This window comes from Varroa jacobsoni, unplaced genomic scaffold (genome assembly GCF_002532875.2).
Source record: "Varroa jacobsoni isolate VJ856 unplaced genomic scaffold, vjacob_1.0 scaffold_998, whole genome shotgun sequence".
NCBI classification, from domain to species: domain Eukaryota; kingdom Metazoa; phylum Arthropoda; class Arachnida; order Mesostigmata; family Varroidae; genus Varroa; species Varroa jacobsoni.
The window spans coordinates 411,520-436,553 of record NW_019213900.1 but is presented as its reverse complement, the minus strand read 5'-3'; the positions used below and the strand labels follow the sequence as shown (position 1 = coordinate 436,553).

The following is a 25,034-nucleotide window of genomic DNA, read 5'->3' as shown; positions in this document are numbered from 1 at the left end:
TACTGCAACGGCTGTCAATGGATGCATATCGCCTACCGGTATGGGAAATGGTGACTATTTAAAATGGAGCAGATCTTGTGACGTACGAAGGGGTTTCGCAATATCGATTATATTAAAAACGTCCATATATTACAGTTGTAATATTTTATAATTAATATATCCGAAGAAATCGATATCTATCTATGATTAGCAAGATGTCTAAAAAATTTTTCCCACTGATTAGACTGACTTTCTACTGCTTTCAGTATGATTATAAAAGAAAATGTGAGATAAAGTCCAGGAAATCCAATGACTGAAAATGGACACACGTCACAAAAAGAACGAATTTAACACCTGATGGCCGCCTCCTTATGAACGGAAAGAGATGCAATGTTATGTACGGCTTTGTTGTTTAGGATTGAGTATTGTATATGTACAAAAGAATCGAATCATTTAGAAGCGTGATCATGTGTTTCAGCACTTTACCTAGACGTTAGGGACTTTGAAAGTAAAATCGTCAATAACGATTATTTTCTATCCGAAAGGCCAGCGCAGGAAATTCATGAGAGCTTAGATTTCAGCCTATAGCTTTCCTCCTCTTAGCCACGCATCGCCCCACTGTAACTTAGGTTCAAATTTCCGATCCCTTATAATAATAATAGTAATAAAGGCACAAAATAAACAAACTCACTACGATCCCACTAAACAGCAGAAAACGCAACTGTTCGTAGTACTAAGGTGACAGCTGTGGTGAGCGGTACTGACGTTGGGATAGGCAAGGCTGCCGCTGCCATCAGGCTACACAAGTCCCTTCGGACTTGTTCGCTTTCCTTTCTGCCAGTGCCGCGTTGTGATGCTATACTAATGCTCACCTTCGCCTCTATACTTTCGACGGCTACGGATAGAGCAGCTAACTTCGAAGAAGGACGACTACGGTAGCGGCCGCGAACCCCATGGGGGCCTCCGGTCGTATCGCCTCAGGGTGCCTAACCTCATTTCCGCTCGTTCTAAGCTTCACTCCCGAGGTGCCTCTTCCACGCGCGCCCTGTCCGGCCTAGCTTGACTAAACAGAATGTTTGTTGAACCTGAAAAATATAATAAAAATTCCCCCTTTGTTAAGAAAAGAGAAACGAACGAAAAGGGGAGAAAATAAAGAGAGAATTGAAGCAAGCTTGTCTTCAAACATTCGGAAAGGGAGGGGCGTTGGGGACAGGCTTGGAATTTTCCTTGGCGTTTCCCTCCAACTGTAAAGAGGCTGTAGCTGGGTAAGATGGTACCTCCGATATCCTATCGCGTCAGACGAGGATTCATAGCAGAACAGACAAGTATATTATTATGAGTATGAGCTATTTCCGGTTGGATAATAGCAAGCTAGTTAGCAGCAGCTTAGAAAATGCTGTATAGATAGTACGATATCCCTGACAACTTCCATCTAGTTTGTATTGTTATTATATGCCTAAGCAGCATCTGAAAGGAACACTTGAATGTTAACATATAACTTTGTAGAATTGCTTCCAATACTAAAACGTTTTCCCACCGAAGAAAACGTTCTAGATTAAGACATAAATTCGAAAAATTAAGACTGCAGCTTGGAAAGGCATCGAAATCATTTCAAAAATGGTTTAATTAATGAGTTTAAATGTTGTGTTTTTTTTGTGTATTATGTTTTTAAAAAGCATTTCACTAACAGTTTTTAGAATTAAATAAACAACTCTTAATGTGTAGCCGAAATTTTTGGGATGTATTGATTAAAAGGACAAAATCGAAATTTCAAGAGCCGTGTCACACGCATAGACTTAATGCATTTTTGGATTAAACGTCTGTTCGCAAAATCGCTTATTGACTTTATCGAAAATATACTGATCGGTAGCAAGGCGTATGGACGTGTTTTGTCTGACAAATGGTTCCCTGGAAAGATGATTTCATCAAATTTTTATATATGGCGACAACGAGATAATACCATATGAGCATACTGAGTTCGCCGTATGGAACAGGCAAACTAAGCAGATCTGATATTGGCTGAGGTAGTGTAGATAGAGTCTCTGGGGGGAACACCTTTACGAAATCTCCCTAGAGTTGAAAGTAAGACTTCGAGATGTGGGTAAACATCTACGTATAGCATGACCAGTTGGCTGATGTTAGTACGGCGGTGTGTCAGTAGATAAATGATTTTATGTGGCGAAGACAATCGTCTAGCGTAACAAGGTTTTTTGAAGCGCTGGATTTCATCGATGAGGCTTGATATAAAAAAAAAAGGTAGAAAAGCTACAAATAAACAATGATAAATCGGCTAGTGTAAACGAGTAACAACACAAAAAACCCGACTATCAATCCCTGAAGGAAATATCTCCGAAAGTTTCGCACTGCTCCACAAAAGCTCTGACGCAAAAGATTTCAATCATCTTCGACAGGCAATGGCTACTCATATTATAGAAGGCCAACATCAACGCATCGTGCAAACAAAATTTGCATCCGGCGGCATTTTAATAGAAGTCGCAAGCAAACAAAATCTATCTTTCACGAATTTTGAATTTTTAACCTTTGTTTTTTTTAAACGCATTATTTTTTTCCAAGCCGAAATCAGTTTAGATAAACCGAAATTTTAGTAAATTTAGACCTACTGATCTTGACGATCTCTAATAGGGTATAAGTGTGGGTGTATGGATGTCCCAATGGCGGGCAATTCATATAATATGAAAGTCATCAGCTGATCGACTTTATGCATTTTGTGAGAACAACTTTTCTGAGGCAAATACTTTTTCAGCGGTTCTAGGTCGATCATTCGTGATGGTTTTCTATGGAGGAACAACCTCCACAGCTAAAACAGTCACAAACACTTACATCCGTCTGACTGATATTTAGCAAATCCATCGCGATAACAACATTGCCAAAGTGAATACCTCAGAACGTGGTCGACCGTCTTAACTTTTGTTGAAGCGTTTAGATACACCGCCCCCTGACAAAATTTTTGGGTTTATTTTTTATTACCTCTTTGCAAATATATTGCATTAACAGAGCTGTCAATGAATGAAGTTACTACAGTATACTGTACCTTACCTTACCTTCAATAATTTCTACGTTTTCGAAAATACAGATATAGTGTCGCACCCGTGTTTATTAACAGTGAACTTGAGAGATATCGGTAAATCTCATGCACAAATAGAAAATATATAACATAAAACTGAATGACGCTCTGCTTTACAGTATAGAAGAAAAAAAGCGCTGCCTCGTGCACAATACCAGTATGCAGGTATGCCTTATTCATGAAACAACCTGCACATTCTACATGCACAGCTATTGTTTGCGATTTTATCGTGCACAGTGATGGTTGGTTTGCTATCAAAATTACTAGGTTTGAGTTAATATAACGATATTTATTTCCAGTAGAAATTGTGTTAGGGTTTTCAATATTGTATAGTCTACACACACTTTTTTTCTAGTTTTTTACACACACACTTTTACAACTCATAATCTCAACGAAGGATTGCGAACTTTAAACGAATAGCTGAACCCTTTGCATACCACTGCTCCATTGCTCTATGTTAGCCTACGACAGTTCAACATGACCACCGATGTATCCTGTGATGACAATGGATGTATAATGTATTACTTTTGAATAACGTTTGCTTCGTCCAAATCGTTAAACACGAATAGGACGATTTACTGGCAACAGTATAGTAATGTAAGATCTGCACGATAAAAAAATCACTAAGCGCAATATTTTGGATGATTTTCGAACACAAGATTGAATAAATGACGTCTTTTTAAGACGTACCCGATGCGAAACTCTGATTCTGCTGATATTAAAGCTTTTTGATATGTCGTGTGAGCACCGGACTGCACCTAAAGCGTCCACAATTTGATCACACCCCGAAGCAAATTCAATAGCTGAACAAATGACCTGACCGTGTACGTTGCTGAGGCAGCGCCTATATGATTGGACGGTTCACACAGGACCAAGACAGGAGGAAGCCAAATTGAAAAAAGGAAAAAAATAGGACGAGCATTTTGTTACTGCAGCTTGCATTTCGACTTCGCCCTCTACTGCTGTAGTTGATGGTAGTGCTCGCGTTGCGTTTTGTCGCTTGATGCCAGCAAATGTGTCCCGTATGTCAACCTATGCGTAGGTTAGGATCGGTGCTTGTATTAAAATGAACGAAGACAACAACCACATAGAAGAAGAAAAAGCGATGGCTGACGTTCGACACAGGGGTTTGAGTGCGTTGGGTTCTGAAAGGAGATCTGCAGGGTTAATGTAGAGCACAATGTTCTTTTACTATACATTGACCGCTTTTATAACTGCTTTTAATTTTGTTAGTTTCCCTGGCAGCAAATAATGTAGCTAGAAACATTGACCGAACTGTCATATGCATCATGAATTTTAGTTTTCTTAATAACATTTGTTACAATGTTTCATGTACGCCGCGCGGCACGTCAACGACAAGATAACACAGTTGCAAAGGGCTAAACAGAAAAAAAGCGGACTGAGGCAGAGGCACTACTTCGTCGGGGGGTGACGTAAAGGATAGGACGCTAAGGGACGTACAAGCTCTCACGGTAAAACAAACATTTCTAAGCGCATACGTTCGTCTCTTTGAGCCGTAGCTTAACAGGAAATTTTTACACAGCTTATTAGTGCTTCATTGTTTATTTGCACGCATCCATTGTGTAATACACTACACTGTCATAACGTAATAACAACCCTCTCTTAAAAAGCAGTAGTCATATATGCGTATATACACAAAAATATATTAAAATTTTTTGAACATTATATCCTTAGTGTAAATTTATTGTCTATTGTGACTTACCAAGCCATGAGATTAAATGCTTCTATCGGTAAATATAACTAGAGCTTTACAACACTGTCATTCATGAGATGTTTGCCAAACAGCATCGCGTTCCCTATGTGGACTAAGACGGCTAAGAGATTCGTGGTCAATTTTGGTCAATTTGATAAGCTGTGCCTCTTATTCCTGAGTTTCTATGATGATACTCATACTTTGTTGGCTGGGTTTCGATGAGTGAATTTTGCAAATTATTATGACAGAATGATCGGTGACAGCCGATGCCCTTCAACGAGTCAGTCTACCATTCCCATTATTAACTAGGTTAGTCGTGCAAAAGGAATAATACCCAATATCTGGGCTCAAGAACCTCTTACTTGGAAATAGTTACGCGGAAGCGTTCGTATAATGTGTATGGACGGACAATCTGTAAACCCTCATACCAGCACAGGTGTGCGAAACGCGACGTGGTGATACTTGGGGCAGAAGCCATCATTGCGTACGTTTGTCTGTTCTTGCATTGCGGTCAAGCGGCTACCCTTGCGGATCTACCGTTCAGGGCTTTGGCTCGTACTGTGTGGCTGTCCGAACGGTGAACAAGGTATTCAAACGTTTCAACTAGAAACCGTACGAATGTGGATCGTTACGGATAATTCATAAATAGACAAGGACTATTAACTCTGTTAAGACGAGTACTCGAGCCAAGGCCAGCTCGCTCACATGATCCACCTGGAGACGTCATATTTTGGTGCGTAACACAGATCTGCATATATATATTTGCTATTTTTATTTTTTTCATTGACGAAAACGCTTCGCAACGAAACGTTTTAGATTTTGCCGTTGACAAATGTGCTCTCTTAGCAGTGATTGGACGACCATATCAAGTCAAAGCTTTCGCTTCAGATTTCAAAACGACGAAGAAATTTGTTAGCTAAGTCATATTTTGGTCTGTTTGTTTCTATTAGTTATTGTTTTGAAAGTATAATAATATATATTACGTTTAAAATAAATAGACTTTAAAATTTATACTCGGGAAAAAAATACCAGCCAAATAATACTAGCTAAAGGGTTCCATAGATATGTCCTTGCCTGATCTGGCCTGCGGCAGTCGTTCGAAATGTGGTGTCTTCGTCATGTGTTCGTGGTGGTAGGCTACGTAATCATCGAAGCCTAGGGCACGCAAAGCTAGTAATGCGGCTAGTTCTCTGACAGGCGCTCTCCTCTTGAGTTTGAGTACCGAGCCCCAGCAATAGAAGGTGTGACGTCCCTCGGCTGAAGAACGCACACACTCCGTTGACTCCAGCGGAGGCAATAGCACCCGCGGCCCGAGCCAGCTATTGTATCGTCTTGTTCTGTCACCGTTGCCATAGGCAGGCAGTCCACAGTGGATGGGGCACCCGTGGCGATAATATGGGGCAACGGCAGAAACTGTCCGCGGCACAACATGAAAGTTGCGGCTAATAAGATTACATCGAAGAGAAGAGGGCTGGCCGTTACATATCGCGCCTGGTTTCGGCCTACTACAGCGTCACTGTCCCATTAACTCCTAGCTGACTTCTGCTTACACGCTCCGCATTTCTGCATGTGCTATAACAGTAAGGATCGCAGTTGTTCGCCGATGACGAAAAGCAGATTTTCGTCTCCAATTTTGTACACTCGTCTCATGCACGCTATTTACGTGTATGTGAGAGTAAAATTGCGCGGATGCAATCGTCTACTGGGACTAGTGGCATCAGCTGCCAGTGAAAGAAGAACCGTAAGCTCCTATCGGCTGAGATCGAACGTATACGGCGTACTAGTTTAGCTAGTTAAGCAAGCGGAATACTCGCAGGTCTCCTCGCCATCACTACGCGGCTATCTCGTTCACAACTTCAGTTGGACGCGTTAGTGCACGCTATGCACGAAGACATATATGGTGTATATAGATGGGAACCGTACACATTCATGTGTATTTCGCCGTTAAAGCATCGATGAACACGGTGTCACCTGGAGCAGTGCGCCTTCAATTCCTCTCAGTCCACCAGGCGCTTTCCTTCTGCAAGTCGGCGGGAATTAGCTTGGTGGCAAAGGAGAACATCGTGATATTGGTTGGAACTGTGAACAGCCTTACGTCTCAGACCGAGTTCCACCTACGGCAGCGATATGTACGTCCAAGGCTTCTGTCTTCGTACCGGCCGTTTGCAGAGCGGATTTCGAAAACCTCGTCGATGCCATCAGTGAGCCCAGAAGCGTAAATATTGGACATTGTGTAAACCGCAAATATGCAGTCAAATTTTTAACTCAATCACTAGAGTGGCTCTTGTCGTTTTCCCACGTTATGTGACCTTGGCAGGCACTGGAAAAGCAGAACTGCTGGTGGAGATTTCTTAAGCCACTGCTCAATGACAGGTGCGTCTCATGCATATATTAAATCAGACACTCTAGATGCTTCTCAGATCAACATTCGATATTGGCTTTGAGTGATGCTTTAAGTCAAACACTGCATTATTTCAAAGTTTTTCGACCACATAGTTGCATCTTTTTAATTTCGTATTACGTACGGTTCCGACGATAGCGTGATGTTTGCTTGCTACAGTTCAGAGGCAATTGGTGGTACGAACGTGGACACATTTTGTTTGGTACCGGGGTCTAATAGAATGCTAAGAGGCAATATCGGAAGTAAAACACAAAGCATACAACTAGACTTCTCTTGGTATAACTGTTGACTCATCTGAATTTGCCCGAAGTACTTCGATATAATGCTTGATGTGAGCTCCAAATAACCTTTCAAAATGGCTCGACAGGACCCGTGTGAAATGTTTTCTTCTGTGAACCCTTTGCGGGAGATCTCGCGATTCTCGAGAAGGAGCTGTTCTGCTATTTAAGCGTTTCCCTCCGTACTCGCTGTGAGAAATCGCTCCGAATAAGGGTTATTTTCAAGTCTATCGAGCATCAGTCTCCACACCGGCTCATAGCTTGGTTCTCCATCAACACTACTTGTGACCACTTAATTTCGTTTTCCATGGAGAACACACACGCTCTTGAATGCTCTGGAAAATTAACTAACGAAAATTAAGTCATTCATTTTAAAACGCCTGTAAGCTGCAGAGCACATGTTCAGAAGTCTGAAATTTCGTTTATGGATAGTAGATAGGCGGGCAGGCACGGCGCGATGAATGTCGTAGATCGGCCTCAAGTCGGGAAGAGCTGGACAGTTTACAGGTATTTTTGACCAAGTTGTACCTCAAGCTGTACCTACTTAAAGTACCGGAGATCCAGTTTTTACAGTCATGCAGCTCAGTGTGATGCAAAACTAGCCAAATTGTGAACGGTCGACGGTACTAAGCCTTGATCTGAACTGTCGAAGTGATAAAGATCCAGCACAATGCGCTTAAGCAAGAAAAAAATTCATTGCTCCGTAACCGAACGTGAATCATGAACGATGCAATCTTATTTGAACACAAGCCACGTGTCTCCGTCCTGGCACATTACGTTTTTTCGGAATTTTTTATAGCCGAGGTCAACCGATAATCTGTCACTAAAATTTTGTTCAATTTTCCGGCAAGGTATTTTCAGGTTACGACTCGTAGAGCAAGACCCACTGCACCGCCAACTCCCTGAGAGTTTCAGCGAATAAAAATGCACAATGTAGTGATTTTATCAGAGAAAACTTTTCGCCAGGAAGAAGACACACTGCAAGGGTTCCCTGGCTCATAAAATCAAGGAAAACGGTAGTTACTCTTTGCTGTTCAAGACGACATCGTTTCCTGCAATTCTCTCACGACACAAGTGTTCTAACTAAAATATATATGTATATATGCAATTCACGTAGCTGTACGTAAAAAAAATACAAGAAATCTGCAGTCGACGTAAAAATAAACAATGTGTAACATTCGTACGTTTCCAAATATCTGTATTCAATATCGTATAGCTGCACGCCGCCGCTTTTTTTGTTTGACCAAATTTGTTCCTGCATGGGACATAGTCAGTTCGGTCTCAAGAACAGACTCATACAGCACGTCCTTTTGGCCTCGATAAAAGATTACATAGTGGAGTCTGGCATTCCCAGATTTGTAGAAAACCGTTGCGTGAAGTCTGCTTTCATTGAGTGCCGAATTTAAGGACAAAGATATGGAAGGTAGGCCCTGGCTTCACTATACCTTCCTACCATTAGAGCTGTGATGCCGACGGAAATCATTGTGTACGGTAAAATTGTTCCTTCAAGACGTACTTTCCATCCGTGAGTATACGTAAGCAGAAGCAATCATACGGGAAAAATGTTTGAAAGATTTGTTTTACTGTATAATGTTTTGTGTAACTATTAAATTATGATGACAGTTTTCATAGCCGATACTCCCGCAAGGTATTATTAGATAAAACTGGACAATCAACGTGACATAGTTTTAAACAGATTTCTACCCATAGTGCAAACCATTAGCGAATTTCAGTGGCGTAAAAGTACTGTGTTTTTCAACTACTGGAGCATCCCAGGGGCAATGCTGAAAGGGCTTCATGATGCAAGCATAAGATACAATTGGCTCGTTGGATTTTCTCGTAGCACATACTAAACACTATAATCAGAGGCGGTATGGTTTCCTTGCCTTTATGGCCTAAACATCAGCCGTTGAGCGAGCCGAAATCTCAGCGACTTTATGCTGTTCCATCTATGCCAGGTCATTCTCTCACCGAGGCTTGCTGCTACTATGCCAGTCAGTCGCCAGTGAACATAATAGTAGCTCGGTATTTATCACGGCATTTAACGCTCTTCATTTCTGCCCCCAGCTCGTTGAGAGCGCAAAGGATCTGTATCTTTCGAAAAGCGCCATTTTTCGAATTAACCTTAATCGAGTTAATTGTAGGTGTACAGTGAATACTAGACATCTACAGAGTCGGCAATGTCAGTACAATACACAGCATGTATCCTAATAGAACAAAGTAATCACGGTGAAAGGTTAGCTAGAACAATTTTTGCTGACTGAGAACGACTCGATTGGTACCAGAAGCGGGCTGGTCCCCAGCGGTTGATGGTACTTCCTTTGACTGCAGAAACAGCCCACCACCGAGTACCATTTGGACAGACGTTGCTTATCCTTATGCTTTAAGCACATACTCGTTTTTGATTAGAGTAACTCTCACTGAAGAAAGAGCTTCCTGTTTAACCTGATGTATGTATTAGTGTATGATACGATTTCCGTGTGCGGAAGATGCTTAGAAACGAACCAGAGGGTTAAGATGTAGAGCTTAATTGCACGAAACACGTACCATGAACCCTGTATGCATACCACTGTGTATCTACTCACAAACGGAGAGTCAAATATATAATCTAAAGCAAAACTATAGTAGTTTGACCTGGCCAGAAATATTGGGCGGCTACTGGCGGGTAACTAACCTTTTCGAAAAGCAGACTGTCACTTGCTTTCATGCTAAGCAAAAAGCCAAGATTAGCTCTCCCATATTTGCTTTGACGAAACTATTTTCTGTTAGCATTTGCGTCCTTTGGCTGAATATAAAATAAGCATAACATTAAGAAACAGTAATTTTAGTTTAATTTGCCAATTTATTATAGTATATAGTATCAATCAGCCGACTGAACGATAAATAGGCGGACTTTTACTAGACACCTTGATAGAAGCTTGCTCTATGTAGTTACGTATGGCTAAGCTATTTTTCCCTGTTAATCAATAAGCGATGAAACAAAGCTTTTCTCAATGTTTATAATATAGACTAAAAAAAAAAAACGGACGAGCACCCATTGGTTAAAATAACCGCAATACTATTTTATACGAAATCTAACAATATACCACGGATAGCGAAAATAATGTTCCGTTAGTTGACCTCACCACTGTCTTTCGAGTTTTACGTCTAGTATCGCTGTTAGGCATTCCATCAAACCGCCGGCTCCGACAGCTAAATCTACTAGTCTGTCTGTGCCCGGGTTCGAATCCAGACCACAACGTATCCCTAGGATTAGCATCCGTATTTGCATACCTTACTGGTTGGTTAGGTGTTCATTTTAGTCGTGTAGTAAATGTCAATGGCTGGGCTTAGAATCGTCGATCCCTTTTTATCCGTAGTTATTTTCTAAGCCAAAAGTTTAGCTGTTCAAGCCACCGCAAAGCGAAAATTATGCACATCTTTTTCCCTTGGGGTGGCATCTATGGAATACTAACATCTCGATTTGTTGGTTACTTGTTAATTAAACGGAGAGGTTCAATAAGCAAATTGAACGACTAGGGAACAGGCAAACACAGTAGTAATTGCACGATGTGACTAGTCTTAGCAACCTAGATGGCGCTTCCCGATGTTCTTAGCATTTTGTGCCTAGTTGGGTTCCAGTTAATATATCTGCTAGTCTTGTATATGATGGTCATCATTTGTTTTTTTTTTGTTTAATGTCGCCCAAATTTCTACCTAGGAGCAACAGAAATTGCACGGTTTTTAGGTTAATTTTAGTGTGACTATCGTAACCCCCCGCTGATAGAGAATAAGTGTAATTCCAACAACTTCCGCCTGGAGTATTGGCGATAGGAAATGCTTTTCTGTCCCAGCGCTGACGAAGATATGAAGCTTTGAAAGGCTAGCCTCAGAGCGAATTCAGCAACGATGATTACGTTCGGTTGGATAAAGGATACGTTTAGAAATGGACTTCCCCCAAAGACAATCCATCATCGGGCGAGATGGGAAAACGAATGGGTTCTCTACCTAGTTCTTTGTTCACTCGACGGGGCAAAGCGGCGCGTCCAGTGCGTTGCTGACTTTGCTGCATAAAATGAGAATGGGACTTCACAGTAAAAGATGACTCGAGCTAGGCCGAGAGTCCTCCCACTCCACTTAATATCGAGAGAAATAAACAAGATAAAAGGACCAGCACCATCAGAAGCAGCAAAAACAGCAGCTGTAGCGGATGAGCGAACTCATTGTTGTTAACGGATTTACCACCCAGGCTTTCCAACCATAGGATTCGCCGGTGTCGCCAGGCCAGCGGGAAGTTGACGAGACAAAAGCAGGCTACAGCTTCACCGCTTTCGGACAACAAGACAGGGGGAACGGAGATTTTGAGCAAGCTACCGCACAGGTCTGAGATGTACAGCGATAGCAAAACCATAGTAGGAACAATTGAGGTATAGCCAAGATTATATAGATATATATATAAGCACATCCTATGCGGAAGGTCAGGATGTTTTAGCGAGAAAAGCTCTCGCTTTATTACAAGAGGCGAGAAGATATATTACATACCGAATTAGAAATTGAGAGAGAGTTGAGGAACATCTATTAGAGTACGATGTCCTTGTAAGAGGAGCGTATTTGTGTAACGTCAACGATTTGTTTAATACGTTACGTAATACTCGCAAGAAAGGAATACTTGTAGCATAGTTTGATCCACCGAACATATATGTGCACTATTCATTACTTGTCAAGTTGGATATGTGAATAAACATGCGCATGCCATTGTTTCAAGCAAAGCTTATTTTCTATTATCCCAACTACCCGTATAAGTAAGCCTCGAATGTTCGAGTCTCAACAAAGCTCGACCTTTTTGATTCAAAGAAATTCTATAACTGTATATTACTTTAGTTCTATTGAACGCAATGAAGATTACATATAATTTTGACACCGTGTACGCCTACAAAATGCAAATAGAGGTGTAGACTTTTGGCTAAGAGCAAATACTATATTAATGTAATAATTAAATACAATATTAAAAGCTAACCGTCTGAAACAATGATTAGTAGCCCTGGTCTGTGCTGGACGTAAAACTTTTTGGACAATCGGAAGCGCGCATTTTCCCTCTAGGCGTAGCCACAATAAAAAAATGGTGGTTTGGCCTAATAAAATGTCATTCATTTTACATACAGACTGCGTACAAAAAGGACGATGCGTACCTGTGGCACCGACTAAGGTATCATAGAAGAAGTGTGATTCACACTAGAACGAACAGGACAGAAACAACATTACCCTGACACAACTGATTGCACACCGAGAAATCTTCGTTCGAAATCATAAAAACCAACAGATCCGATTGCAGTAACTCCGAACTGAGCTATTGCATTTAAGTGGAGGGTCAAAGGCGACGCAAAATAATGTTTACTAGGAAAAAAGATATTCGTTTCGCTCACGTTTGCAGCGTTTTACCAGAGTATCATAAATCACTGACTTGAAAATAAACAAATAAATAAAGCCCACAGAGTAACAACTGACTCGTCTTTTTAGCTCTCAACGTTGTCAATGTATATTACGCCATTGACTGTATATGACAAATTTTACTGCAATGTCGGAGGTTTGAAGTGTTCTTGTTGTGAGAAACGCTCTGAAGCTTTCCAATGTTCGACTCCTTGTCTTGGTTTATTTTTTAGCGACAATCCTTCCATGCATGATCTACGGGCCCCATAAATCTTGAATATATTTCAAGTGGAGTTGCCTCATCCAACAAAAAAGAGCATCAAAAGAAGAAAATTCTATACATTTTCCGAACGAGCGAGAGCTTCTGACATTTCGCTCTCCGTTTATCTTCGTCTGAATGAACTGACTAGTTCTGACACAGCCTCCTTCAAAAAGGTTTTTCGGTAATACCCACCCATGAATCACAGCTGAAGAACCACAACACCGTCAAGAAAGATAAATGTTAATAATACTCTCATTCCGTACGAGGAACGATTGTTAAATTTGCGACATAATCCAAATCGTTGTCTTTAAAAATGTAAACAATCCTTGAGAAATACAAGAATGACTTGAATTATAATGGCAGGATTATATATAAGCTCGTTTGGATATTTTGATCATATATACAATACGTATAGATCTTGGTTATGATTGCGTTGTTTGAGCATCGATTGTTTTGCGTTACATAGTATAGCCCCCCACTGAATTTACTTAATAACGGAGGGCGCTTCATTAAGTTATGAATTACTCAAGCCTTCCATCGGCCTGCACGAAAAGACGGCAAATATGATTCCTTTCTTTAATAGATGACTGAATGCGTCCTCGTCGTGATTTCACGTCCCGCGCTTGTGCAGAGATACATTGTTGTGGAAGAAGTTAGGCGTCGTCTGTGAAGTAAAGAGTATCGATTGGTTTCTCTGAAGAGAACCTTTTGTACCTTTTACATTTGATGAATTTTCCCTTTGATAAATTTTAGTTCCTTCAAGATAAAAACCTTTCAGGTACAACTGTAGAGTAGGTTAAAAGGCTGATCGTATCCTAGAGAGCGTCCTAAAATACACTTGTTTAAAAGCATTGCCCACGTGATTGAGGGAGTTTCGGTAGATATATCGCACAGCTGCTACCTGAGAAGAGTAATAAGGTTAAAATGATAATCTAGTTCTAAGTATTTGAGGATTTCAACCCAACGACCTAATATCAATGGTAAACATTTTTTTCATATTAGGGTTCTGGAAAAAGTAACCTTATACGTGCGCCTTGATTCTAATACATATTTAATAGGTATCAGTATGTAAATGTCGTTTAGATGTTAGCCAATTAAGAATTAGGTTCGCTTTGTTTTGGTCTAAATGTAGATATTCACACATATATGTATATATGTGTGTGTGTATATATATATATATATACATATATATATATATTAGTATGCAGCCACTTTGATTTAAGGTAACTTTTGATAATATCAGGAAGAAGATGGTCAACGTTCTTAATGGACTCAAGCAAATTTAATTTTTCCTAACTCGACTCCGGACTCCGATACTCTGGTTACGTAGGCCGACATTTTTATCAAGTCAATTTTATTTTCTGAAATTCTGCGAAAGCAGTGGCATAACCGTAAAGGTCTTTCCGTGCGTTCTTGTAGTTACACAGACAAAATTGCTTTTTTTATTGGACTACAATAAACATAGATCATACAGAATTACGATTTAATTATGCCATAAACCGTCGTTTCGCGATAATGTATATCAGCTCACTGATAAAAGCCTAGCAATGCTTTTTTCTAGCACTATCAGTCATCAAAAGTGTATGGGATACTGTGTGAGCTGCTTTGAAACATGGCGATTCCTGTTCTTGTCGCAGCCGGTCAAAGCGACATGGCGAATTTACCATCGTAGGTGCTCACTGAAGCAACACAATAATTAAAAAAGTTTAGTTTACCTATGCCTTCACTGAGAATCTAACAAGTCAAGTGCCATCTTGCTATTTAGAGCACTTGCCCGTATTGTGTCAGAAGCAATAATGCACCTTTTGGTAGAAGGGCCTATCATCCATCTTATGCATACAAATGACATCTGCACTGTGATTGTCCTGACCTGGCAAAGAGAACGAGGGACTAAAGAATACTCTCGAGGACTGTAGATCGTCATGGCAGGCTACTACCCTTTTTACATATTTTTTAGGCGCACGCTTAGTTCTACTGTTATGATATAACGTTGTCTAATGAAGCTAGTACCGAAGAGTCCCCTGGCAGCACTTCATTCGATATAGCTAGGCTTACAGTGCTCCCAAGTTATCATATAATCTCATTTAGTTCTGAATCATGTTGTCTGAAGTAGATAGGGTTCTGCATAGGTCTACCAAGTAGGTTATCGATCTGCAGTGTAGCGTCACCCACCTTGAGTGTATCTAGACTGAGGAATATGATGGCTGAAAACTACACTAATTATCAAATTCGAATTTGGTGCTTCACTAGTTTGCCGGCTGATTACCGATTTGTGATCCAGCCAGAACGCTGTCAATAGTTCTCTGATCACCCGGAAACCTAACCGGGTATCTCTATATAAGTGCCTATATACCGACTTGTACGCATCTGTGAGAGATACTTTCGCTCACGATTTGAATGATTATCTCAAATCGGCCCTACATTTTTTTTATTCAGCAAGTTCTACGAAAAAGCGCAGTTAAATATTGGTTTCAAAGAACGGGTGCTCGTGAGACTTATATGAAAATTAAATGTGTTTGCGCATGTACTCATTTTGACCCCGTTTATCGTTTCTAATACCTATTGGTTTCGATTCCACGCAGATTTAGTTCCCTTTTGTCTTTGCGTGACCTGAGTATATCTTTTTCGATAGGTAGACTGAAAGCCAACTACAAGCTTGAGCTTAGAATGGACAACTACTCTACGTAGCATTTAAATTGACGTATTCCATATAGACAAGAAGAACATGTGCTGGGCCAAACGCTAGTACACATTATACAATACCGCGCACTGGGAAGATCATCCCTTTTCTCTCCCTTCCTATAATGGTCCATAATTTGGGCCCAGCTTTCGCCTTACAGAATGGATTTAATTTTAGATTCCCTTTCCTTTGCTGATTCCCCGCCTGACTCTACGGCTAAACTGGTGACTGTCTGTAACTGATCGCGCCGGCGCTCGTCCGCTTTCTCGGTCGGTCGGTCGGTCGGTCGGTCGGTCGGTCGTCTATGTTCAAGCCAATTCGACCCGAGTCAGTATGACTCTTCTATTGAAAACCAATATTTCGTTTCTTTCTTTGCTTTGTCTCGCAGCCGTCCTCTCTGCTCTCTTCCCAGCCCTTTGCTCATATTCTCGCGATGTCACTTGCCTTGCGCTGGCACCAAAGAGTGCCATCTCTCGAACCAAGACTTCTCTATTGAGTTTTTTTCGTCTACATCTCATCACTGCTTTCCCAAATGTTTTTTCTTGGGTTTCACAGCGTTGTCAGCACGAAACAGTCCCGCTTGCATCTAGGCCAACCGAGCAGTCCAGCTAGGGCAGCTTGTCTTGTCCGAAGGTTTAGCGGAGTCAGACCGTTATTTGACTGGCGAGCAGTCGGTACGTTCTCTACACAAATCCGCCCGTCCCTTGACTCTCCCCTTTAAAACGTCGTCCCTCCAGCCCTTTTGTTGTTTTGTTCCAGATTTGCTTATCTTCCTCTTATTCATTTCAGTCAGCATCGAGCAAAAGGAAACTAGGTAGGTGCTTTACGTCCATCTTCACCTGAATAAACTGAACAATTGTAACACAGCCTTCTTCAAAAAGGTCGTTTCTCACAATTAAATTACTATAACACTGTTCTCATTGAGAATCAGAAAAATTGAAATAACTCCTCAACAAAACTACGTCTTGAATACTGATATTTATAGAAAATTTTAGCTGTTTGGGCATACATTTGATCCTAACGTGCAGCTAATACGAAAGTAATGGGTGCGAACTGAGATGGAATTTGCTGCCAGAGTTAATGAGTCAAAAGAACAATCGATTCCGTGGCTCATTGTATAGAATATAGATATTCTATATTCTATACAATCTATACTTGTCCTATAGATAAAACAGATATAGATATATATTTTATGAAGAGAATATCCTTCAGTTGCGTTATTCAATACTACCGCTACTGGCCTGTAATTTAAATTAAACTCCTAACCAGGTATTGTCTGGAACCATGACACCACGAAATCATCGAAACCATTTTGTTTGTTACTCATTGGAGATATAAGTATTTCTCTCAAAAAAGGCTTCCGACTTTGGTAGAACTTGGATTCGTTGTCGTCTATAAGTACCAATATCTGGCATCGGAAAGCCTGATAGCACGTTTTTTTGACCAACAATGACGACGGGTCTTAGCTCGTTTTAGTATTTGATAACCACTTGGCTTCGTTAAGAGTCTTCATATGATTTGGGTATCCTTTCCCGGCTTTAAGTATGTTTCGTAACCGGCCTTATTTTTTCTTTCTCTTGCACAAATAACATGGACTGCTCGTCTAGTCATATCGAATACCTTTTCATTTTGCCAACTGGACGGGAGACACATTCTTACTCGTGTTTAATTGTTTTCACTGAAAATGAAGCCTTCGTAGATTTGCCTCGAACGACGAGGCCTACTCGACAAATCAGTATCGGCACAAATCCCAAGCTCCTTCTGGCTATAAGTTTCACACAAGAAAAACTATGCAACTTGATTGTATTTGTTAGAGGCCAAAGACGGTAAATAACCAAAGCTGGATGAACATTGGCAACATAAAATGTTTATTACTTGACCACACAGATTACATACCTGTATCGCTAGAATGATACCTTTTCTAGCCTATAATAAATTGGCATCTTCCGCCAGTTGTGATTTAGGTCTAGTCAAGGACGTCCTAAAGATATACCAGCAGCTTATTTGCTTGGCCTGGTGAGTGTAACGCAAATAAATAGTATTTTAAAATAAACACGCCCCGATTTGCACCCGATGCACTTCAGCATTAACACTTGTTTCATGGTGCCCGTCTTCTTGCATAGGGTGTTTTATAAGGCTACATTCTGCAATAGACCTACCCTGTAGTCTGGCTAATATTATATTCACTCAATAGAAATATTTTTGGTCCCCAGAGAGGTTTTTACTTATAAGAGAGATACGCGTTGCAAGGTACAACTATAGGCAATCATAATTTGTAATTTAAACTTTGCGAATTTGGATTGCTGCAGTGTTCGTATAAATTTTTACAGACCTGATGCTAAATGTCTTCTTGCTACGAACGAAGATCATGAAGAATAGTTTGAAATTTATGTATGAGAAGCAAAATTTTGTTTTTTTTTTTAAATACAAGCATGTAGTGGCCGGCGATCTAAAACGGCTCGTATTGAATAATATTTTTATTGAATAATTATAATAATGTAATTCTCTAAGATACCGGTTTAAAATTGCCTAACATTATATCTAAGTTTACAGTCTTGCAAGTGCTACCGACAGATACTTCAAGCGAAATTTTCGTTAAGAAAATTAATAACTCTAAAGTCTAGACTGCGTATTTTTAAAGTTATCTGCTATCAAAAAGCGTATTTTATTAGAAGCCTCAACTTTCCTATACGATATTGTTGAACAGAACTGGACTGAAAGTTCTTTTTTAAGAATGATCGACACACAGCTGATAGTTAACTTCCACCTATCTTACGCTGTACGGTTGTCATTTGCTAATACTCCATTGGCGCAAGTAACACACAACGTTCAGAGTAGGGTTTTGGTTAGAATCATTCGACTGTAAGCTTATGCGGTTCCATCTATGCGTAGCTTATACGCCTTGTACGTAACTTTATGTACGAAAACATGATTACAGAGTTTACTGCGTTTCAGGTCATTGAGCTCGGGTCATATCTAGATGTTGAATTCAAAAAAAGCCGCCGCGTTTTGTAATGCTGATCGAGTGCTTAAAGGCCTATTTTCCAATTCCTTTCGTGCACTTTAAAGCATATGTTCCTAAATCGATAAATTTACAATTTTTGAATTTGTATGAAGTGTACGATAAGTACGGTTTGAAGCGAGGACTCGTCAGGATGATGGTAGAAGGAAACTGCGCGTGCCACGATAGCTTAGTGGGTAACGTGTTTACCTAGGTGGTTTAGGCTCAAACCTGGCCATAGTTAGACTCAGTTTCGTCCTGCTGACGGAATGCCTAACGACGACACCGGACGTGAAACTCAAAACAAAAAGAAGAGAACTGCGCATAAGATGCGTCAACTGCCGGCTTTTACCGAAATAGCAAGGCAAAGGGCTGAAAAAGTCCCATTAACACAGGTGAAAGCTATGATTGCTATGGTTACCATTCGGTTTACATAAGGAGAATTTTTATATTACTAACAACTTGCACTTCTATGGTCAGTAGCTTGTTTGCCTTGACCAACATGGACAATAACTGTCACAAAGTGTTTTTGTTGCGTGTTACCTTATACACTCACTATAAGGGCTGCTGAATTTCAGATGTTGCAGAAACTTTTACTTATTAGTAGTAGCGAAAAGAATATATTTCTTTATTAGGTACATATACATACTATCTACTATAGTCTTGTCTATTAATATTCGGGTCCAGTATGCAAATTGTGAAATCGGACGCAATCATCTTAGCTTATTGGTAAAAAAAACTGTTTCAGCGTCGTTGTTTTTATAAATTACAGTAGTAAAGAGGGCCCGACCTTGAATTTGTCATATGGTGGCAAATATCTAGTTAATTGTATGCTGCAAGCCAAACAAAATAAGCTTATTGTTGATATACTGATACTTACACATACTTCATCTTGCCTTTAATTGAAACATTGTCTAACATGTGTCGTAGTTTCAGAACCTTAAAAACGTACCTTATTCCGCAAATGAGCTTAGAGCTTGCTGGCGACAGATACCCCACTGCGAGATTAGTATAGCTAGTTACATGTACCGCCTAGATCTAAGTCTGCTAGGATATCTTTATTAGGACAAGCTTCTTTTTCCTTTCCGCGTTGACTATGTTGATTTTAGAGATATGGGCCTTGAAACAAAAAATGCTTGGCTGACACTACCGCCAGACCCCTTAGAAAGATAGTCTACAAAGCTTGTTTAGGACGAAGATTACTCATCCTAGCCATTACGACATTACTGCGATTATCACTGCTATCACCAGTGAATTTGTTGTTATTACACATAGTTCGAGCAGGTTTGATATTTAGTATATAATAATTCCTATTACAACCGTAGTCGTCATGCATAAATAACGGTATATCTGAAAATTTGATGATGTTTTTTTGTGGAGCGAATCCGTAAGAATGAAAAAAAGGAAACAGTTATCCGTTTATATTTAACATCGGGGGGCGCGCGAGCTATCTCAAAATTTGTCTATTTCCGTCATGTGCAAACCCAGTTCGCTCGCTTTCGAGTCCAGCTATTTATTCATGCATATATATATATATATATATGAGGTAGACCTCGGTCAACCCGTCAAAACTGTACCCTGTTGCATTGAACTCCAGAGTCATGGCCCATGACAAATGAAATTATGATGGGAGTCTGTAAAAAATGAGTTTGCCATCTTGGCTGAGCACGTTCGCACCATAACATTCGTGCATTTGTTGCGACCCATTTGCCACATTCGGACCCCTCTTCTCCATAATAAGCTATTAGGTTATGCTATAATTTAAGCAGTCGTCACGCAATGCCTCGCCGGTTGCCGACGGCCCTTTCACACGCCTAGATGGCTACACGGAGCACGTCTAGCGGGCCGTCACAAAGACGAACAAATGTTACGGTGACAATGAATTGTACAAATATGTTCCAAATTTATTATCACCCAGCTTGTAGATAAAATACCTTTCCCAACGTTTAAACGCTCACAACATCGTTATCATATTATGTAGTATAACTGATGAAGGGCGGGCGGGCGCGTGGGGAGGGGGGCTGTGTACATTTTACGTTTTTACTCACAGAGTATCGTCACCAAATTATCTAGGTATATGTTCCAAGATACTGTTTAACAATTTGAAGAGTAATATCCTATTACTTTATCGAAATTCATCATTTTCTATATAGGACTAAAAATGTACTGTTTATTTTTTTTTTTTACATATATGCGATTAAACAAGCGAAACACTAGTGGCATCCATTGTTTTTACAATAATAAGTAGAAGCATCCTTGTATAGCCAAAACAAGGAAAATAGTCAGCTCATTTTATTACGAAGTTAGTTACTGTTTAAACGGACGGTCGAAATTACCATTACTGATCGGTTGGATGGATTAATTGGACTGCTAAAACTATTTTTTAAGTTTCATCGGTACAGTTAAGCCCAATAGTTTTTTCGTAAAAACTGAAAGAATGGACGCGAAAGTTGCTAAAACTTTACGAACGTAAAAGTTTCAGCAACTTTCGTTTCCATCTTTGCTCAGATATATAGAATCAACGTTTACTAAGGACCTAGCTTGGGGTACTAACATTTTGTCTAAAGGGTTGTTATGTTAAGAGGGCAGTGAGTGACAGAAATAATAAGAAAAAATATATTTGAACAACATAGGTCTGTCAAACTAGGAAAGAAAGAATTTTTTTATTTGTACAATGCTAAACACTGCACGTTGTCTCTTTACGTGTATCAATATAATTCTGTACACAGAACAACACTGCATAATACTATCGAGACACTTAATTATTTATTAACTGAATACAGCCCCTTTGGGGCTGATGTGTGCAGATAATTCGAGATTTAGAAAATGTTTTTCACTGTCTTCACTCACAATGCGGTTCGTCAATGGAACCTAAAGGCCATGGAGGGGCTACGTTTCCCTGAAATGCAATTCGCAGTACTCTAATGCCCCTTGCAGTTGGCTACCTTGAAAAGCGAGGCAAATGCCTTTCATGATCTTGAGATCATTGCGAAAGTAGAATGGGGTTACCGTAGCAAACACAGCTTATCTGTAATAGCGGATTGTGTAAAATCGTGCCTTCGGTACCAGTGCCACATACGTTCGACAACCTTTGAACTGGAATCCCTTTCCCGGTGGCTGCTGATTGCGTAAATGTTCAGTCTTGGAAGTCGAACTATAGGCTCGAAAAAGAAAAGTTTCCATACGAAATGGCCTTTGAGGACAAAGAAGAACATTAGGGATGATTGAAAAGTCTGCTGAGTGGTGGATAACGCTGACGGTGAGTGTAACCCCACTCTAAGCGTTGGCCTCTCGCAGTATTCTCACACTTTGTACAACTTTCAAACTAAAGAGTGTTATAATTGATTAATCAAGAAATTTCTAAAACAGACGTTTGAGGAGAGTCAAGCTAGGCTAGCTTTTAATAGACGTGTTATATAGTTTAAGCATTTTTGTATAATTTTTGTAGAGAAGTGGACCTTGCAAATGGATGTTAAACAATACTTCCTGTCTTTATGGCGGCGATACCACAAACCTCGGCCAGCTAGTTCATCTCGGACACTACACAGACACACTACAAGCTATACCGAGAATGTGTAGGGTAATCTAAGGAAACGATTTTCATTTGATTCATAGCTAAAACGGCGTTATTCGTTTCTCTTACCGGTTATTTTAAGAAAATATCTGCGAACCTTTTGCATTCATTACCACTGGCTGCATCAAGCATTGTACGATCGCGTTTGATACGTTTGAACCTTTGATACGGCCATTTACTCGGCAGAATATCTTCGAAAAATTTACTGCAGGACAATATCTGCATTCGATAGGATTCTTCAGTGCTTAGTCGTTGTTATAGGTTACCAAAGCAATGTCTCAAAGCAACCTGTGTGGTTCATAGCTATAATCGACAACCACAAATTGAGATAATATAAGACCGCATCAATACAACTACAATGTGACACAATCATATTTTAGTATGCTGTTTACTAAGACACTAAATACATTACGTCGCACGAAAGATAAAACAAGTGGCTAGAAAAGAGCGAAGTATATCTAAAAGAATAAGCGTCTGTAGCCGAGAACCTTCTGCGATTCATGGGACTCGAAGAAAAATACCCATGACGTGTGTGAGAATTCTCTTTTCCGTGGTTCATGATCGATAGATTTAAGCATTCTACCATAACGTCATTTTTGTTATCGCGTTAATACACATCGAAACCAAAATCGACCTCGATAGAGCCCAGTAAGTTACATCGATCTTAGCTTCACTTGACACTCCACTCACAGGATCAGCGTAGCTTAACTTATTGAAAATAAACTAAGTGCGTATTTAGCATTTACTTTATATATTAGAGTCCTAATATATAATGTTCTATAATACACTCTGCACAATTAATATGGGGACGAAACGAAGCATTTCAAGAGACTCATGTGCGGTGAGGATTTTCGTTTTGCCTTTTCTGAAGTGATGTTTGCCGTACAATTTCGCACCGGATGGTCGCGCAGGAGCCAGTCAACTAATATGAAATCTAAATGTATAGCCTGGGCCATGGGTCTGTGTGGGAACTATACGTGGTCAGGCATGTACGTACGGTAAAGGTATTGATCCTGTTAACAAATTCAGCAATGAATGCTAAAATATTCTACGAGTTACAAGAAGGACCAACAGAGAATTGTACAGCCAAACAGGGTGGAGATTTAGTCTAGGCGTGCTGTGAAATAAAGTCACGTACAAGCCAAATATATCATGCATCACCGGGTAAATCCCCAGAGTTGAGTTTTATTGCATGGCACAGAAACGGTGTACGCTGCCCTATGCGTATTTCCTTCTAAGACCAAAAGCATGAGCTACTGCATGAAAGATTTCTCGCAAAATCGCCAAATTACGTTTATTGTCCAAAAAGCGTACGTAACTGCGAGTCTATATTCTTCAAACAGAATTACATAGTAATTACAAATTATAGTCGTTCTAGGTTGAAGTGTGCTTTACTTTTGCCAATAGAGATCGCCTAACTTTTTTTTTTAAACTTCCACATGAAATGCCCTTGTATGTCGTCTTAATATGTCGTCTAATTAAGTGCTTTAAGAACTTATCCCAATATAGCGAACATTCGAATCTTGGATCCAAACCGTATAGGACCTGGCAGTTGGTTCGAATCTGCTATAGAATACTATTTTCTAGCAAATAAAACCTTTAAGGTAGCTGCGTTGAAAATAGTAAGCTAGGAAATACTATGCTATCGTAATTACTTACGCTTTTGCTTGAGATCAGACTCGTGCATGGCTTAAAATAGCACTTACAGGGCAAATTCGGAAGGGGCTACAATATATGTGGATATGTTTGTTTACACGGCAACTATACACATGATCAGTGTGTATGATGATCAAACGTGTGCACGTTAACGGGTGATTCTGCCTAGATCCCACGAAACGCAAATCGTCACCGCAAAAATCACAAATAACTACTCAGCAAAGACGATAGACCGTGGACCGGTTAGATTGAACTATGCTTGATTGTTAGTGTTTGCTTAGAGAAGCTGCTGCTAGAGGTACATTCGCGATAAATTTTTAGTGAGCGTGAAAAAGATTTTACGTGTGTCAGTCTACGTTGTTATTTTCTGGGGGTACCAATATCAATGACACCTGTGCGGGCAGCAATATCCTATCCGGGTCAAATGCCTTATCTGAATGTTAGATCTAGTTGAGTACACGCACACGCCTGATTCAGGTAGTGAACCAATTTACCTAGGCTTTTACATTTATGTTCTTCCTACTTCTTGTGTTTGTCATGCGATGTATTAAATTTTACACACTGACCATTGTCGGAACCATTCATAGTTTGCGATGTTCAGGTCCATCAGCATATGAGTTCCTACAGAAGCGGACCAAAGTTTACAAGCTGCGTTCAAAGAATGTATGTATGCTACGTTGAAAAATGGGTTACGAAAAATCACGCGCACACATGGTTTGCCAGGCATCCAGTTACGGTCAATGCGCTAACTCATTAAATCTGTCTACTAAAATGGAGCAGCTTAGTAACGGGTTTCAAAAGTACGGGACGGTAAGGGAGGGAGGTCATCCGTTATCCTCAGGTAGAAACCAGAGGGAGGTGATATCATCAAATAGTAATTCAACACATGTAACGTGTCCTTAATGGCTGGCGTTAGGTGGCAAAGCCTAGCGATGTTAGAAGGGTTAATTGCGAGGCCTGCCACACCCTGAAGTCGGGTCTGCCAGTGCCACTGCAAT

General features: G+C 40.2%; 2 protein-coding genes across 6 annotated transcripts in view; one reads left to right on the top strand and one right to left on the bottom strand.

The window, feature by feature from the left end:
• LOC111265707 (uncharacterized) overlaps positions 1–25,034 on the top strand; it is a 115,536-nt gene that overhangs the window by 19,049 nt on the left and 71,453 nt on the right. The window contains exon 2 of one of the 2 annotated variants that reach the window (XM_086970601.1): positions 8,319–8,644. The exons of the other annotated variant lie outside the window; for it this stretch is intronic. Within the exon in view, the coding sequence (XP_086826727.1) occupies positions 8,319–8,379 (61 nt within the window). The 3' untranslated portion in view covers positions 8,380–8,644. Of the gene's footprint in view, positions 1–8,318; positions 8,645–25,034 lie in introns of those variants that run through there. 2 annotated transcript variants of the gene reach the window in all.
• Positions 1–25,034, bottom strand: part of LOC111265703 (uncharacterized) — an 89,818-nt gene that overhangs the window by 11,060 nt on the left and 53,724 nt on the right. For 3 of the 4 annotated variants that reach the window (XR_002683598.1, XR_002683597.2, XR_002683596.2), the window contains one exon: positions 852–1,064. The gene's annotated coding sequence lies outside the window, so the exon portion shown is untranslated. Of the gene's footprint in view, positions 1–851; positions 1,065–13,693; positions 14,027–25,034 lie in introns of those variants that run through there. The other variant, XR_015313140.1, reaches the window with a different exon arrangement.